The sequence below is a fragment of the Prinia subflava genome, chromosome 16, assembly GCF_021018805.1.
Source record: "Prinia subflava isolate CZ2003 ecotype Zambia chromosome 16, Cam_Psub_1.2, whole genome shotgun sequence".
Taxonomy (NCBI): domain Eukaryota; kingdom Metazoa; phylum Chordata; class Aves; order Passeriformes; family Cisticolidae; genus Prinia; species Prinia subflava.
This window is the reverse complement of record NC_086262.1, coordinates 2,791,547-2,809,425: the sequence shown is the minus strand read 5'-3', so window position 1 is coordinate 2,809,425 and position 17,879 is coordinate 2,791,547. Positions and strand designations below refer to the sequence as shown.

The following is a 17,879-nucleotide window of genomic DNA, read 5'->3' as shown; positions in this document are numbered from 1 at the left end:
TCCCTGCCTGCGTCTGCTGCCGGTCATGCCCCATCTCATGCTGCTGAGGCAGCCCCCACAGGACGGGGAGGTGAGCCCTGGGAAGGTTTGGGTGCCCCAGGGCATCCCTGATGTTCCTTATTGATGGGTCCTTCTGCCATGGCCCCCACCCCAGCTAAGGACAGCCCTCTACACACTGTGGTACCTGCTGGTATCGCAGAGCAAAAAGCCTGGACACCCTGGGCCAGATCCTTGGCCTCAGTGCCTGCGAGGCAGGTACCAGGACCTCAGGAACCTGCACTGTCACCTACACTTCCCCAAAACGTGACTCTGTCGTGGCCCCGGCCCTGCTCCAGCTGCTCCTGGGGCTGGCTCCTGTCGGGTCCAGCGGGCTCCAGTGCGGGCAGCCCGTGCCGGAGCCGGGGCTGTTTGCGGTCCCGCCGTGTTTGCAGTGCACACAGCCCCGCGGTTTGTCCGCGGGGGCCGCGGGGCCAGGCGTGGTGGTGGCGGTGGGCATGGCATGGGCACAGCGAGCACCGTGGCTGCTCTCTGCTGGCAGCGCTGTGCAGGCCCTGCCATGTCCCTGTCCCCGCAGGGCCTGCGGCTGTGCCCGTGTCCTTCCCCCTCCATCCGCTCACCAGCGGTCGCTCACACAGAAGATTTCTGAACACCAGCACAGCCCCGAAGCCCTCCCTGCCCTTGCCATCAGCCCTGCCACTGGCAGCCCCTCATTTCCCCACTCTGGATTTGCTCAGCAGTGCCACATCCTTCCCCAGAGCATGTCCCCATATCCACTTTCCCAGGAGGAGCTGCCATGGGCTGTGTCACCCCTAATGCCATGGGCACAGCACCCTGGCACAGGCACTGATACTGCCACCAGCTCTGCAGGGCTGGCCCTGCCACCCCCTCACCAATGCCCAGGGTGCAGACAGGGCTGGGGACACACTGGTCCCCATGAACATCCTTGTCCACACAGGTCACCTGCAGGAGGCAGGTGGGTCCCCTGGTCCCTGGCCCAGGTGGGCAGCTGGACGTGCCAGGACACAGCCACTCTGGGACCTGCTGTTTTCAGATGGTTGTTTTGGGCTTGGTTCCTGTGTATTGGTTTGTGGCCAGTTTAAACCAGTTCACAGCTCTTAAAAGGTGTGGGATGAGTGGGATCCTGTCAGTGCTGGAGGGGAGCTCACGCCTGTGGCTGCCGGTGCTGGTGGCCATGCGAGCCCACGTGCCCGGGGCGGGTGGCACGGCCCTCCGGGCAGCAGACAACAGCTCACAGCCCAGACTAGAGTGCAGCAACCCTGGAGCTGCCTCTCAGGCTTTCGGCTGCAGCATCTTCCCCTCCAGCACGGCCACAGCGGCCCAGCAATGGGAGGAGAGGGAGGACATCACCTGCCCACTGCTCTTCATCCAGCTCAACCAGCTCCTCAGCACCCCGGCGGGGCTGCAGTGGAGGGAGATGACCAGGTAGGCACACCCACGAGAGCCAAGCTGCTGGGCCGCTTTGGGAGCCCAGCCTGCCAGGTCTGCTGGAGCCCAGGGCATGTCCCGAGGCTGGCAGTGCCTCAGCCCCAAGGCAGGGCTCTGCCTCGCCACTGCCCACGCTGGGCTCACTTAATTTCATGGGAGAGGGCAGGATGTCAGGGATGTCAGGCAGGCCAGGCACAGCACCCTTCCCCTGCTCCTCTCTGTTGCCACTCCAAGGCTCCAGCTGCACCGGGGCTGGGATGTCCCTGTGCCCCACAGCACCCCTCCACTCCTCAGTAGGGACATGGGGACATGAGCCACAGGGGTCTGGGGACAGCAGTGGGTCTTTGCCCGGGATGGGAGTGTCTGTGGGGCCCAAAGCCGCCGGGCTGAGGCTCTCCCTGGCTCGCAGCCCCGCTGTCCCAGCAGCGCTGCTCCTCGGCAGGAGCCCGCGGTGCCGGGCACGCTCTGCCCGTGCAGCACGGCGAGCGCCCCGCGGCTGCGCGCCCACCCACGGGGACAAAGGGAACCTCTGTCTGTGCCCGACGTTAAAATATTTAGCATAGCCCGAGCGTGGAAACAGCTCAAGACACTTCTGTTCTGACTCCAGCAAGCGCTGCTAATGGCAGGGCCACCCCCAGCCCCGGCACAGCTGGGGGAATGGATGGGCTGGGAGCAGAAAATGACTGCGGGGTGCTGGTGGGGGACAGATCAACCAGCACCGTGCACCTGCAGCCCTGAAAGCTGGGTGTATCCTGAGCTGCACCACGGCAGCAGGGTGAGGAGGGGCTGCCCTCTCTGTTGTGCTTTGTGTGAGACTGCCCTGGGGCACCACATCCAGCTCCTGTTGAAGCACATCCAAAGGAAACCATGGAAATGATTCAAAGGCTGGAACAGCTCTGTTGGGACAGCTCTGCTATGGAGACAGGATGAGAGAGGTGGGGTGCTGTTTAGCCTGAAAAAGACAAGGCTCGGGGGAGACCTTAGAGCCTCTTCCAATGCCTAAAGGGGCTCCAAGAGAGATGGAGAGGGACTTTGGACAAGGGACTGAAGTGACAGCAGAAACGGGAATGGCTTCCCACTGCCAGAGATCAGTATTAGATGGGATATTGGGAAGAAACTATTCCCTGTGAGGGTGGTGAGGCACAGGCTGCCCAGAGAAGCTGTGGCTGCCTCATCCCTGGAAGTGTTCAAGGCCAGGTTGGACGGGACTTGGAGGGATCTAGAATAGTGGAAGATGTCCCTGCCCATGGTGGAAGGGTTGGAATGAGACGATCTTTAAGGTCTTTTCAAACTTGAACCATTCTGTCACCTCATTACAGTTGGAATTCTCCTGATCAGGTCTTAGAGAGGTGTGGGTCTGCAGGAATGGGGGCTTCACCTCTTTGCCCAGCTGCCCCTACACTGTGAACTGACTGCAGGCCCCTCTGAGCCACCCACACCCCTCCCTGCCTGTGCCAGCCCGTGCCAAGCTCAAAGATGGACCCAGGCTCAGCTGCCACAGCCTGGCATGGGGCACAGGGCCTCCCCTGACCCCACACATCTCCTGGGCAGGTGGATAAAGTTCGAGGAGAAGGTGGAGGATGGTGGAGAGCGCTGGAGTGCACCCCACATCCCAGCCCTGCCCCTGTACAGCCTGTTCCAGCTGAGGACGTGCCTGCACAAGGGGACGGTGCTCCTGGATCTGGATGCCACCAGTTTCAAGGAAATAATCGGTACATGGGTAATGCAAAAGCCTGGGATGGGCTGGTCACCAGAGAGGGACAGGCCACCAGGAGGTGCCTATAGAAGAGCACTGATGAATGACAGTTGTGTGCCTGGGGGGGCTGTCTGCTACTCCAGCTGAGGGGTTTTTCCCTGGGCAGCTCCCCAATGGGCAGTGAACCAGGGGGACTCAGAGTTGTCCCTGTCCCTGATGCAGACAAAGCCCTTTCCGGGCAGCCTGAGGAAGCAGAGCTGCAGCCTGCACTGAGGGAGCGCCTGGCAGCCCTGCTGCTCCTCCAGCCACAGCACCAGCCCACAAAATCCCTGCTGCAGCTCCTTGCCGAGCTTGGTCTGTCTCCCTGCCGAGGTAGGACACCCAGCTGACCCACCAGGCATCCTCCCACTGCCCCCAGCCTGGGGCAGTACCCACGGTGGCTTGCACATGGATTTTGCTGCTTCCTCTCTTTCTTTGCAGGGAAAACAAAAGGCAGGCCTGAGCCCAGAACGCAGCTCTCCAAAACGCCTCTCAAGGAGCAGGTATGGCAGCATGGAGTGGGCTGGGAGCAGCTGCTGCATCCTGAGTACCCCTCTGCTGCATCCCTTTCCTTTCAGCTGAGAAACAGATTTAAGAGGAAGCTCCCGCCGGGGGCCGAGGCAGCCCACGTTGCTGTCGGGGAAGTTGAATTCCTGGAAAAGCCCTTTGCAGCCTTCATTCGCCTCAGGCATGGGGTGTCCCTTGGTTCACTGGCTGAGGTTTCTCTTCCAAGCAGGTAACAGAGCATGGCCGATGGCCCCGTGCCCTCCCCCACCCCACTCTCCTCATTTTCTCCCACACCAGAACAAGGTTTCGCTTCTCCAAAGCAAAGGGAATGCAGTCCCAGAATCCTGTCTCACTGCCTCCCTCCCTGCTTTTCCCAGCTTCCCAGGAGCTGAGTGTGGAGCACTCAGCACTCCAGAATGGGCTGAGTGTGGGCAGCCTAGAAGGGACATCCTCTGGGTCATTCCCAGTGGGCTCTCTGTTCCCTGTCCTTAGCTGGTTCTGGATGCTCTCCACTCGCTGCCGGGAGTGTGGGGCGTGCCACAGGGGCAGGATGCAGGTTTTTAGGAGACTCTTGCCCTCCCGCTGTTCTCCTGCGTGGTGAGACGGGGTGGGGGAAGAGAAGCAGGGCGGGAGGTCCCCATGGTTTCCCCGTGGCTGAGGAATGCATCCTCTAAAGCCGTGAGGGGAAACGGGCAGTGAGCCTTGAGCTGAGGACTTCCTTCGGAAGAGCGCAGGAAGCAGGCGGGGATCAGGAGGGACAATGCCACCTCCTGGTCACTCTGCCCAGAGCAGCCGTCCCCGGGAGCTGGGAGGAGCAGGACAGGCTTCCACCCACCTGCAGCTCTCTCCTCCGCCGGAGCTGGGTGGCAAATCCCCGTGAATGCCCCTGGGCCTCGAGGGTTTCTTGATAACCTCTTGCCCTGTATTTTCCTCCCCTAAACTGGAGGGCAGGGAGACCTTGTCCTTGTCCTACCCATCCCCTTTGCTGGCCATGCCAGGCTGTTCCACAGGTGCAGCCACTGCCTCAGGGCTGTGTCTCACCCAGATCCTTCTCTAGGGTCTTAAGGTTTTCCCCATCACCTTGGTGCGGATGCCTGGGTGAAAGCAATCCCATGTGGCAACTGTCACCTCTTGTCCCTTTGGGGAAGGCTCCACAGGCCTCCAGCACCCGGGGGTTCTGTCAAGTTCCACTTGCACAGCCAGAGGAGTTTCCCTGACCCCTCTCTGGGGGTTTGCTCAGGGTATGGTCACTGGAACTGCTTGGCAATCTCAGGCTCTCAGGACTGTAACCACTCCTGCCAACTTTGGAAAGGTGTGGAGAACTCGGTTAAACATTGTGTGGATTGTCCCTCCAGAGATTTTGCACCATCCTCTCAAGTGTGGGATTTTTACCATATTTTATCAAGGGCTCTGAGCTCTCTTTCCAGTTTCCTGCCCCTTTCCAGTTTCCTGCCATGTCCTGCTGTCCCCATTTACCCCATGCACTGTAAATAACCTGTCAAACCTGCTGCCCGTGCTGGTGGCAAGCTTTCCTTCCCTAACACACCAGTATCCTGCCTGCGAGCAACATTCCCAGGAAAATGGTGCCACAGACACCTCCAGCTGAGGTTTTCTCCTCCTCTGTCCCAAAGACCTGTTCTCCCACACCTCCCATCTGGTTTTCTGGATTTCTCCCTGTGGATTTCTGCAGACCCTTGTGATCCAGCCAGGCCCTGGTGTCCCATGGTCTCTATGAGGTTGCCATGCAGTGGCAGCAGACACTGCAGACACGAGATTTGTCTTCTGCCCCCAACCCCACTTTTAGGGTGGCAGAAGCCCCCCAGGCCTGCTCAGCCACCATCCCCAGCACCTCCACATGCCCACGGTCTCTCCCAAGGGAAACATTCCATGGGGGCAAGAGGGCTGCTCTGGAGATGTGTTCTCTTGCCACAGGTTCCTCTTCATCCTGCTGGGCCCCCCCAGAGTCAAAGCCTACCATGAGATTGGCAGGGCCATGGGCACACTGCTGACGGATGAGGTGAGCCTGGAGCAGCACCCAGGGGTGGGATGGGCCTGGAATGGGCCTGGGATGGGGACACCAGGGCTCCTCTCCTCTGCAGGCTGCAGTGGAGGGGGTGAGCTGGTGGCCTCCCTTGCCCAGAATAAAAACCAAAAGCCTGGCTGGGTTTGCAGGATGTAGGGCACCCTGAAGTGGGTGGGTTTGTTTCCTGGTGATGGCTGCAGGCTGGGAGGGGAGTTCCAAGTGGATGAATGCAGGGACATGGTGGCTAAACCATGGCATCTCCCCACAGCTCTTCCAAAGGGTTGCCCGGCAGGCTGAGCACCGAGAGGACCTCATCAGAGGGATGGAGGCATTCCTGGATGAGCTGATTGTGCTTCCCCCTGGGAAATGGGACCCCAGTACCCGAATTCCTCCACCGAGCCATCTGCCATCTCCACGCAGGAGGTGGGCTGGAGGGAGGGCACCCCAACCCCTGCCAGCCCCTCTGCAGGGCGCTGCAGGGATACCGCTGTCTGTGACACTGAACTTCCATCTCCACGGGTGATCCCAGCCCAGCCCCTCCACAGGTCCCTGCTGTGGTCCCTCCTGGTGTTAGTCCTGATGTCCCTCTTGGCAGTGGGTGGCAAATCCCCTCCAAAGGGAGCTGATGGGAACACTGAGATTCAGCACTCAGATGTGAAACTCAGCCTCTGAGCAGGACACCCTAGGCTCTGCCCAGCTCCTCCACTAAAACCAGTCCTGCAAGGGCCGGCTCCAGAGCTTGCCAGAGGAAATCATGGTTGAGTTGGAAGAAACCTTCAAAAATCATCATCTGCCATGTTTCCTCCTCTTCCTGATCTTTCTCCTCTCCATTATCAGGGGATACACAAGCTCTGTTTGCACCCCTGTTCTCTCTCCATTCTCCCTTTCCTGTCCTAGTGTCCCCTAAATGCAGCTGGGTCCTGAGGGTCCCAACCTGAAGCCTCTTGTCTCAGGCTCTGCTCTGTCTCAGGACTGCTGTGGACCCACTGGAGCAGCAGCCACATGGTAATGGGGACACGACAGCAGCTGGGGACAGAGCCAGCCCAGGGCACCCACACTCTGGGGAGGAGCTGGAGAGGACAGGCAGGTCAGTCCCTGGAAGGGCTGTGGGAGGTGCAGCTGGGTGCTGGATTTGGGGCAGGTCACTGCTCTCATGGGGCCACCATGTCCCAGCCCCTCTGAGCTGCTGTACCCAGGGGAAGGGACAATCCCCTGCTGTGCAGCTCCCTGTGGGGTCTGCTCTGAGCCCTCCCTCCTCCACCCCAGGCTTTTTGGGGGGCTCCTGCGAGACATCCGGAGGAAGGCACCGTGGTACGGCAGCGACTTCTCCGATGCCCTGCACCCTCAGTGCCTCTCAGCAGTGCTCTACATCTACCTGGCAACTGTCACCAATGCCATCACCTTCGGGGGCATGCTGGGGGATGCAACTGCCAACATGCAGGTCAGTGTGGCCGTTGGGTACCAACCCTGCTCTGCATGGCAACCCCCCTCAGCCCAGCCCAGAGGGCCCCTGGGTGCCCGCCTCCCACCAGCATCCCCAGGACACCCTGAGCATTGCCTGAATTCTGCCTCCTTCCCCCGTGGTCCCCAGCACTGACTCTGTTTTCTTCTGTGCTGCTGAGGGGGGACAGGCCCACAGCCCTCCTCCCTGCCACGTGCCAGGCACCTGGCACCCCTTCCCTGCATTTCAGGGGGTGCTGGAGAGCTTCCTGGGCACAGCCTTTGCTGGCTTCATCTTCTGCCTCTTCTCGGGCCAACCCCTGACCATCCTGAGCAGCACCGGCCCCGTGCTTGTCTTCGAGCGCCTCCTCTTCTCCTTCAGCCAGTGAGTTCAGTGTTAGGGACGGATCCTCAGCCCACCATCCCCCGGCTGGAGCATGGGCCACCGTCCCTCCAGGCAGGTGTCATTGGCCAGGCTTTGAGCCACCCTTTCCCCCAGGGATCACAGCCTGGACTACCTGGAGTTCCGCCTCTGGATCGGGCTCTGGGTGGCCTTTTTTGGCCTGGTGCTGGTGGCCACCGAGGCTAGTCACCTGGTGCAGCACTTCAGCCGCTTCACCGAGGAAGGCTTCTGCGCACTCATCAGCCTGATATTCATCTACGACTCCCTGAAGAAGATGCTGAGCCTGGCAGATGCCTTCCCCATCAACTGGCAGTACCGGCTGGACAACGTCACCTCCTACAGCTGCACCTGCAACTTGTCCAGCCCCGGTGAGCCCAAGCAGCCGTGGGCGGGTGGGGAGCAGGAAGCTGCTGCTGTGCCAGGATCCCACTGGGAATGTGTTCCCTGGCTGGAAGGGGGGAGGCACTGGAGGAGGAGGCTGTTTAATCCCATCTTTACATGCCTGTCCACACTGCAGTGTCCTCCACTTCCCTCCATACAGTCTGTCCATCTTTGCCTGCCTCCCAGAACTGCCCAGGAACCAGGCAGGGCAGCACAGGGAGCAAGGAGAGCCTTGGCCCATCTCCTATGCCTCCAGGATGGGGGTGTCAGAGGCTGGAAAGGGGCACCTGGATGGGTTTGCTCTGCTATTTCTAGCCCAGACGAAATCAGGGACTGTTTTCTGGGGCTTGAAGAAATGACCCTGGAAATGACATGATCCACACTGACCCTGGAAATGGGACCTACACCATGTGCCAAAAAACATCAGTGCTGCCCACCCTGGGATCAATGCCTCTGAGTGTCTGGTGCTTTAGCCAAGCCCTTTACAGGGAACATCTCCCCCTTGGTGCTTCCTGGGCATCAGCCAGAACCGAGGCCTCAGAGGTCCCATGGGGCCTCATCCAGCATCCTGAGCTCTCAGGAAGAGCTTGAGGACCCAGCCTGATGGCAGCACCCTCCCAGAGATCCTGATGAAACCAGCACCAACCTGACCCCTGTCACTTTGCAGGTCACAGCTCTGCAGGGAATGACACGTCACTGCTGTCACCCCTGGCCACCCAGCAGGTACAGTCCCCACTCCCAGGCAGGCAGGTGAGGCGCTGGGGTGGCCCAAGGTGTCCATGTGTGACCCCTCCTCCCTGCCCACCTTGTCCCTGCAGCCTCCTGCCCCAGGGCTGAGCAGGACCCAGTGCCTGGATCGAGGTGGGCACCTCCTGGGGACCAGCTGCCAGTACGTGCCCGATGTCACCCTCATCTCCTTCCTGCTCTTCGGGGGCACCTTCCTCTTCTGCATTGCACTCAAACGCTTCAGGAGCAGCCGCTACTTCCCTGTGGGGGTGAGCATCTTTCAGCCACCCCAGTGGCATGGCCACCTGTCCCTCTGCCTTGGGGATGGCTCTGGGTGCTGCACCCCAGGGTGCTCCTGGAGCAGCGCCCACCCCTGCCAGCCTGGGCCAAGCCCTGTCCATCTGCAGGTGCGGAAGCTGCTGAGCGACTTCGCTGTCATCCTGGCCATCCTCGCCTCCTGCACTGTCGATGCTGTCCTGGGCCTGGAGACCCCCAAGCTCCTCGTCCCCAGCGAGCTGAAGGTGCCAGCAGGGTGGGCACAGCACTGGCAGGGTGTGGGTCTGTGCCCACCATAGCAGCCATCCCACTGTGCTGCCACTGTCCCTCTCGTCACTGGCACCAACCCTACAGGGGTGCATGCTGCACCCCAGCAAATGGGAAAGGGTTGAACACAGCTGACCCCATGCACTGTAAATAACCTGGCTCAGTCCTGGACTATGCAGATTACACCAGAGTAAGAGCCACAAGCTCAGCTCTGGGCTTGGACCTCTCACCCTGGGTGTGGAGCAGGGCTGGCAGTGCCCCAGAGTAGCCAGTGCTCACCACCACCTCCTCAGGCTCACCATCATCGCTGCCCAGTGCCACCTCTTCCCCCTGCTGTCCCAGGCACATGCCCAGCTCCTGGCGTGTGGTGTCCAAGAACACCAAGAAGGCTGTTCTGCCACAGCCAGGGTGTCCTTGTGGGGGACTGGGGGGGTCACTGTGCCCAGCACCATCCCCAGGATGAGGGAGGATGCTCTTCCTCTCACGAGGGGGGGCATCTCTGGGTGCCTGTAGGGGCACCTGGGGCTGGTCCCATCACCCAGCTGTGCCACCCACCCCACAAGTGGGTGGCAGCTGCCATGACCCTTCTGCTCTCCACAGCCCACAAACCCAGCACGGGGCTGGATCGTTTTTCCCTTCGGAGCCAACCCATGGTGGGTGTGCCTGGTGTCCGCAGTGCCTGCTGTCCTTGTCACCATCCTCATTTTCATGGACCAGCAGATCACAGCTGTCATTCTTAACCGCAGGGAGTACAAGCTGCAGGTGAGCAGGGGACAGGGAACAGGCAGCACTAGCCATTGGGGGAGGATCCTAGTCCTGCTGGGCCCCATGGAAGCAGCCAGGGGAGAGCAGAACCCCCAGCTGGCCAGGAAAGTGGGAATATGCCTCCAAGCCTGGTGCCTTTTCCCCTGCAGAAAGGAGCAGGCTTCCACCTGGACCTCCTCTGCGTCTCTCTCCTGATGGTTGTCACGTCTGTCACCGGTCTCCCCTGGTATGTCTCAGCCACTGTCATCTCCCTGGCACACATGGAGAGCCTGAGGAAGGAGAGTGCAACCTCAGCCCCTGGCGAGCACCCCGAGTTCCTGGGCATCAGGTAAACAACAAGCCTGGGCCCTGCCCTGGGGAGCCCCTTGCCCATGGCTTCTGAGCCAGGGGACAGGGACATGTCCACACTGTCCACCTCACCTGGCTTTGGGGATCTCCCCACAGCTGACCCCTTTCCCTGTGGTCACCAAACCTGCAAAGAGCAGAGACCTGGGGGCCAGGAGGGCAGTTAGGGGGGTGGGTTGCCAAGGGACCCCGGGCACCTGTGACTCCTGTGCTGCCACCCACAGGGAGCAGAGGCTGACAGGCCTGGCTGTCTTCATCCTGATGGGAGTCTCTGTCTTCATGGCCCCCGTGCTCAAGGTAGGAAGCCTGGCTGGGGTGGCCTCTTTTCCTAGGGAGGGGGTGGCCATATCCTGCAAGGCTGGAGGTTCCTCACCCTGACCCATCGAAGCACAGGCTGGGGGGAGCTGGCCACTGTGTGGGGATGGACTGCACCAAGGGTTTGTCTCCAGTGCCACAGGAGAGCTGACACACAAGCCACTGCTCCCCATGTCACCTGTCCATCCTCCCCGTGTGTATCGGGGCCCCTGTGCTCCCCAAACATACCCCACCCCTACCTCTCCACACTGCCACATGGATCACCTGGCTGCTGTTGGCTTTCACCTGCTGCCACTGCCAGGCTAGGAAAAAACCCTCCAGCAGCCCTGGGTTACCTGTGGGCAGACAAAAGGTCTTTTTTCCTCAACCTGTGTCCTCACCTCTGAGGCTGGTCTCATACAGCCTGTGATATGGGGCCCTCCCAGCTCACCTCCGAACTGGGTTTGATGGAAGAACTGTTAGATGGATCAGGAATTGGTTGGATGGTCATGTCCAGAGATTCATAGTCAGTAGCCCAGTGTCTAAATGGAAATTGGTAACAAGTGATGTCTTCCAAGTGTTCCTTCTGGACAAATACTATTTAATATCTTCATCAAAGACACAGACTGCAGGATGGAGCACATTTGCAGATGGCACCAAGCTGAGGTGCAGTGACACACCTGGGGGATGAGATGCCATCCAAAGGTACCACGGAGGAGGCCATGGGCCTCAAGTGGTTCAATAAGGCCAGGGTGGGCTGTTGGGAATAAAGGAGGCAAAGGCTGTGGGCACACATGCAGGTTTTACACGAGAGGACACTGGGCAGGCAGGACAGCCCTGCTGATCCCCACCTGCTGTCTTGCAGCACATCCCGATGCCGGTGCTCTATGGGGTGTTCCTGCACATGGGGGTGACGGCGCTGAACAGCATCCAGGTGAGGGAGGGGGTGCTGGGGAGGAGGGGGTTTACTCAGCAATTCTGCCACTGCACAGCAGAACCTGGATTTTAGCTCTCTGTAGTGAACATCCTGGCATGGAGCTATCTCCCACCAGGCCCAGGACAAGGAGGAGGGGAGGGACCTCTCTAGGGCAAAGGAAAGGGAAAAGGAGGGCTCTGGGATGCTGAGAAGAAGGAGGAATTTGTACACTGATGGATCAGGTGGTTTGGGAAAAGTGGGATCAGGGGATAACACCGACATGCTCTCAAAGCCACAGGGACTTCCTCACCTGGGAGCTGCAGGCAGAGCTGGGACATGACAATCCTTTGGTTCTGGTATTGCTGCTCATGTGCCAGTTCCATCTTTCTCCAGAGAAACCAAGGCAGGGGAAAAAATCCCTATTCCAGAATTATCTACACCACTTTTTCCTCTAAATAGTACCGTTTCCTTGCAATTACCCTGCTCTAGATGACAGGCTGGGAAACTCCCACCCTCCCTCTGCTTGGGAAACCCAGAGCTGTGCTCTGGAGGAGGCTGCAGCAGTTTCCTGTGAAGTGAGGGGGACCAAGGGATGTTATCTCTCAGCTAACTCTATAAGGGCAGCTAGAATCCTTTCTAGAGGTCTGCCTGGAAAGCACTCCCCTGGCCTGGGCTGACAGTGGCACCAGGACCCCTGGTCCTGCAAACTCACTGGCCCAGGCATCAGCTGGGGGTCAGCACAGTGGGCAGGAGGGCTGAAGTGCAGAAATGATGGTGAAACCCCGTGCTGCTGGCCCTGGTCTGCACAGGGAGGTGGGTGAGAGCTGCCCAGTGTGACCCCTCTGCCATCCTCTCGCTGTAGCTCACGGACCGTGTGCGGCTGCTCCTGATGCCAGCCAAGCACCAGCCAGACCTTGCCTACCTGCGCCATGTGCCCCTGCGCCGCGTGCACCTTTTCACCATCATCCAGCTGCTCTGCCTGGCCCTGCTCTGGGTGCTCAAGTCCACCGTGGCCGCTATTATTTTCCCAGTGATGGTATGACACCCCTCGAATCGGCGCCACCCCTTCGGTGCTGGGCTGGGTGCTGCCCACCCCGGCCCCGAGCATCACGGGCCTGGCATAAACCTCTGGGAGGGGACACGGGCACTGGCTCATGGTGCACGGGCGGGCTTTGCCACCACCTTCACCCCCTGCTCTGGGGCCGTGGGTCTGTCACCAGAGGTTGGGTGTCACTGTCGGGCAAGTATGGTCCCCTAGGGCCAGGAGGGGTGACAGGCCGCCACCATGGCCTCTCCTGGGGTGACAGAGGGATGTGACAGAGAGGTGCTGCCTGTCCCCCGGCCCAGCGATGCTGACCGTGCCTGGCCCGGCCGCAGCTGCTGGCGCTGGTGGGGATCCGGAAGGGGCTGGAGCGCATCTTCTCCCCGCACGACCTGAGCTGGCTGGACGGGCCCCTGCCCGGGCCGGGGGCGCCGGGGACTCAGCCCCGGGAGCGGCCGGAGCAGGGCAGCAGCGCTGAGGAGGTCGGTGCTGTCCCGGGAGCCCCGCTCGGTCACGGCCGCCCCGGGGCCGAGCCGCTGGCGCGGCTGGCGCGGGCGCGCCCGGGATGGGCGCGGTGCCAGCTCCGAAACCTCTGCTCCCCCCACAGTGCGAGCCGATGCACCGCCCGGGAGCGCAGATCAACCTCTCCGTGAACTAGGCCGGGCGGGCCGGGGCGGGCCGGGGCTGTGCGGGGCTGTGCGGGGCCATCGCCCCGGCCGGGGCGCGCAGGGCCCGAGACCCCCGGGGGGCCCGAGACCCCCGAACCCCCGGGCCACGTGGCCGCGCGGTGACGTCACACTGGGCGTGGCCAATGGAGAGGAGAGCCAGGGCGCACAGCCTATGGCGACCCTCACACGGGAGAGGGCGGGGCCATAGGGAGGCGAGCCCTTCGTTTTGATTGGCAGCTCCACGACCCAATCACCGCTCGGGACAGGAGGGCGTGTGACGGTGTCTCGCGCTGACGGAGTCCTTCTGAGAGGTTCGAAGGGGAGGCGGGCCCAGGGCACGTTGGAGCCAATCGAAAGACGCCAGCCGCCGTGCGTTGTGAGCGATGTGTCTTTCGACCAATCAAAACCGTGATTCCTTGATGCGCTTTGATGGACAGCTCTCTTACCCCATCAGCGCCCGCAGCTCGATCAAGGCATAAGATTGATGTCCCGGAGAACCAATCATAGCTCGGACAGTTCAGGAAGCGAGGCCGGGCGAGCGGGGCGGGGCGGCGCACTCTTACCGCCTCGGCGTGCGCTCTCAGGGCAGCATGCTGGGAGCGCGTGACGCACCCCTGAGTGGCAGGCGCGACGACCAATAGCGCGCCGCCTTCTGCCGAGATTGCCCAATAGGCGTGCGCGGAGCGGCGGGGGGGCGGCGCGGCGGCCGCGGCCGGGTAGGGTGTGAGAAGTTAGTGGCGCTGCCGCGGTGCCGTGAGGGGACGGAGACGGCCGGGCCCGGACCAGCGCGATGCTCACGGACGGCACCGCCGCCGCTGCCGCCGACGAGGAGATCGACTCGGTCGCGCCCCGCGCGCCGCCCGCCGCTGCCGAGCCGCCCGCCGCGGCCGGGCCCTCCCCGCTGGGCCTGCGGGCCGTGCGCCTCTTCGGGGAGGCCGGGCCCGGCGGGCCGGGAGGCCCCGGCGCGCCCGCGGCCGGTGAGGCCGCCCTCGACTTCAAGCTGGCGGCCGCCGTGCTGCGGAGCGGGGGCGGCGGCGGCTCCGGCAGCGACGAGGACGAGGTGTCCGAGGTGAGCGATCCTGGCCCGCCCTCCTTCCCCTCCGTCGCTTCCTGACAGGCCCGGCCGGGGCCCGCCCGCCCTCCCGCTCGCCGCGCCGGCCGCGCTGCACCCGCTCGTCCCGGGCCTCCCGCCGCCATGGGCGGGTCCCGGCGGCCCCGCACGGCAGCGCGGCCCGGGGCCGGGGAGGAGGCGGCGGGCGCGGGGGTCTCGCCCCGCCGCGCCTCCCGGGGGCGGCCGGGCCCTGTGCGCGCCGCGGCCGCGGAGCCGTGAGGATGTGTCCTGACCTCGAGGAGCCGCTTCCACCTGGGAGCAGGTTTGGAGGGGGAGGCGAGATCCCGCACCCGACGGAGAACAAAGTGAAGCCGTCAGCCCCACTATTGCTGCCCTGGACTCGGGGTTCCCAGACACGGATGAATTCCCGTAGTATAGCTATACACACACGCTTATATGCAATAGAAATATTTCTTACCCAACAAAATGGAAGAGGGTAGTGGAGGTGTCTTTCTTTGATCTTCCAAACCTGCGGAGAGGTTTAAAGGGAGGGTGTGGAGGAGGGACGGGGGCCTTATCCCAGGCCAAATGGAGTGTTGTTTTACCTGTTAACTGGCATTTAATGCTGCTTTATGTAGCCTAGGGAGAGAAGGTGAATGAAGGCTTTTATCTGTCACTGCTGCACCAAAGGGTGAATCTTCATTCCTTAGCAGTCTCTTAGCAAAAGATGGGATCACAGCTGGATCACAACCCTTACATAATTTTAGTGGAAAGCAGAGGAAAGTGGCTACTTTCTGCTTGTAGGCTTTTTGCAGTTCCTCTGGGCTTTTGCAGAAGGAATAAAATAGCCAAGGTGATACATATAATTTTTGATTTGGAGGCCAAGCAAGTGTACTTCAGGATGTGTCCTTGTTCATTCTGGAGAGATGGGAGGAGGGGAGCCTGCACTCATCCTCCTGTGGCTAAATTTTTTGCCTTCTATTGATGACAATTTTTTGTCCAGCCCTCCTAAGACCTGAACCAGGTCTTACCTGAATAAAAAAGAGTGATTAAACTGATGCAGATCCACATTTGCATTTTGCTCATGGCCACCTAAGCTACATTAGAAGTGGTGCTAACAGCAGGACATTTAACTAAACTCAAAATCTAATGATCAGGCAGATGAGCACTTGTATGTGAGCATTCCTTGTGTGATTGGTGTCTGGACATCCATGTTCAGTCCCACATGGAATTAAGTGTTCCAGTACGTACCTGTTTGAGGGAGCTGGAAAACCTGCCACAGATAGAGTAGGACACACCTGATGGATGAGTGCCTGCTCTCTAGGAGGTCTTTTATGTCACATTTTAATGTAACTCTGAAGATACAAAGCAGTAGCTACAGAACCTGGAAAATGATGAGAAGTGGGCTATATCAGGGTGTTTGTGGCTCTTTACAAGGTGAGCAGAGTCCTACTTTGAAAGCTTATCCCTTTTGAACCCACCCCATTATTTAAGAGATGTGAAGATTGGACAGCTAGGATGTTTACTACGCACTCTTTTGACTAATAGCAAGTATTAAGAAAGACAGCCTATTATAAATAATGTGTCTGGGAGGTTGCCATTGAGGTCAAAAAAATAAAGGTTCCCAAACAGTTCTTGAAGCTAAATGATTTGTTTGAAAATCCTGGGAAAAAGCTCATTATTTAAACTACAGAATAGAAGAAATCAATTGGAATTGAAATATTTGAAGTTTTCCAGCACACGTAGAGAGGAGGTGGGCTAATCTCAAATCTGAAATTGCCTGGGGAGTTCTGTGCTGTGTTTCTGGTTGTGGAGAGTTACCTGGGGAAGATGCTTGGGTGGGAAGAATGTGCCTAGACTGGGTTGCATGGCTGGGAGCACCAAGGAGGAATTTTTTTTTCAGGTTTTTTTTTTTCTGAAAACTAAGGAAGCACCTGTTGTCAGTGGTGGGTGTTTCTCTTTGTTTTGTTTTGTTTTTTGAGCAAAGAAAAGGCAGTTAAGGTCCAGGGATGGAACAGTGCAATTCTTGAACAGCACTGCTTTGAGAAGCCAGTCAGTCACTGTTTGGACTGTGGTCTTGTGCCATGAGTCACTGATTTGGGTGTATGCCTTCAGCTATTACCAGTGGGTGGAATTAGTGAGAACTACAAGGGAGAATTAAAAAATAAAAATAAAAAAAGAGTTTTTGCCATGCTGCCCTGATCTGTTCTTTTCTGTCTACTTTTGAAGCCATAAAAATAATGGTAGAGTATTCTGTAGGCTCTACTGTATGTCTGCAGTGGTATTTAGGTTTTGATTCCTTGTATTAGTCTGAGTTTAATGTGCTAAAATAATTGGACTGGTCAAAATGGCAAATTAGTTAAAAAAGAAAATCATCAGGGAAGTGCAGGACAAGGTGTGTAATGAAGCATTTATCTAGAGAATGAAAAGAGCAATATATTTTAACCTAACCTTTTTGAAAATATATTGCATTTCTTGATCAGATCTCTAAGCACTTTCCAGTGGAGAGTAGTGTCCCCATTTTACAGGTGAAGAGGGTGTGCCCCGTTTATCCTGGCTTGCAGAACTGGGAGAAAATCAAACCTTTCTGGTTTCCTAACTCAGTGCCTGCCTATGGTAGCAACCAGGCCTTTGATTGGGAAACCAAGGGCTGAAGTGGATCTGTACAGATGAGTTGTATTAGGTCCACAAGGTGAAATTTGAATGCAGCTGTGCAGAGTATTTTCTAGAACTACCAGTTAAAATTATCACATGTAAATAGAAACAATTGCAAGCTGAAGCACGTCTTTGGGCATGGAGGGATGAGTCCAGGAGGTTTGTGCTATTCCTGTGTCAAACTGCCTGCTGTGGATCTCCTGGGTGCTCAGGGAAACTTCCACCGCTGGCTGCAGCCTGAAAAATGAGGTGGTTCTGACCTCAGAGCAAATAGTTGCTTAGTTGCCTTCTAAGCTTGATCAGGGTGTGAACACAGCCTGCAACTTGTTTAGAGTGAGATTTTTGGTGTGACTTTAAGTGTATTATTACCATTCCTTGTGAATTTTGCTGGCACTTACAGTGGTGCCAAAGGCACAGGCATTAAGCAGCCTACTCCACGCTGGCTGTGAGGGCTGTAGGTCAAGGTGAGGCTGTGCTGGGAGGGCAGTGCTGATCAGTGCATGACCGTGGGGTCTTGGGTGGCCACAGGAAGTGCAGATCCTCGTCAGAAACCTGCCAGCAGCAGAGTGTGGCAGCAGGAGCTGAAGCAGGTGATAAATGTGGCAGTGTTAGTGCTCGGGGACGTGCGTTTGCTGAGCTGTTGTAAATCAAGTACCAGAAGCTGGCGGTGCCGCCAGAAGTGCCAGGGGATCTGGGAGCTTGGTTCAGTAAGTGGCTTTTGGCAGTGAGTGTACAAATGTAGCAAATCTCTCATATTCTGTAATTCAGGGGCTTGGAGGCCTTCAATGACAACTGGAGCTCACCCAGCCCTTGGCTGTGGAGGCAGCTCAGCTCTCAGCTTCTCTCTCCTGAGCTGCCTCCACCAGCTCGTCTTACTTAAGCCTGTACCTATTGCATAAGCCTCTGGGGATATTTACATAAAGCATAATTAAAAATCAG

The 17,879-nt window shown here is 58.8% G+C and overlaps 2 protein-coding genes across 12 annotated transcripts in view; both read left to right on the top strand.

Moving 5' to 3' along the window:
- The first annotated feature begins 1,104 nt into the window (after window positions 1–1,104).
- SLC4A9 (solute carrier family 4 member 9) lies at window positions 1,105–13,695 on the top strand. The gene is made up of 21 exons (XM_063413827.1): window positions 1,105–1,443; window positions 2,998–3,158; window positions 3,365–3,514; window positions 3,623–3,684; window positions 3,760–3,917; window positions 5,621–5,705; window positions 5,980–6,134; window positions 6,682–6,798; window positions 6,978–7,152; window positions 7,403–7,536; window positions 7,651–7,922; window positions 8,603–8,658; window positions 8,754–8,930; window positions 9,069–9,182; window positions 9,805–9,966; window positions 10,119–10,297; window positions 10,539–10,611; window positions 11,474–11,542; window positions 12,387–12,560; window positions 12,902–13,048; window positions 13,174–13,695. Exons 1-21 carry the CDS (start codon window positions 1,130–1,132, stop codon window positions 13,222–13,224), a joined length of 2,985 nt encoding a protein of 994 aa, XP_063269897.1. The 5' UTR covers window positions 1,105–1,129; the 3' UTR covers window positions 13,225–13,695.
- A 186-nt stretch (window positions 13,696–13,881) lies between these two features.
- ANKHD1 (ankyrin repeat and KH domain containing 1) overlaps window positions 13,882–17,879 on the top strand; it is a 100,333-nt gene continuing 96,335 nt past the window's right edge. For all 11 annotated transcript variants that reach the window (XM_063413818.1, XM_063413817.1, XM_063413816.1 and 8 more), the window contains exon 1: window positions 13,882–14,303. In XM_063413818.1, the coding sequence (XP_063269888.1) occupies window positions 14,025–14,303 (279 nt within the window). In that variant the 5' untranslated portion in view covers window positions 13,882–14,024. The remainder of the gene's footprint in view (window positions 14,304–17,879) is intronic.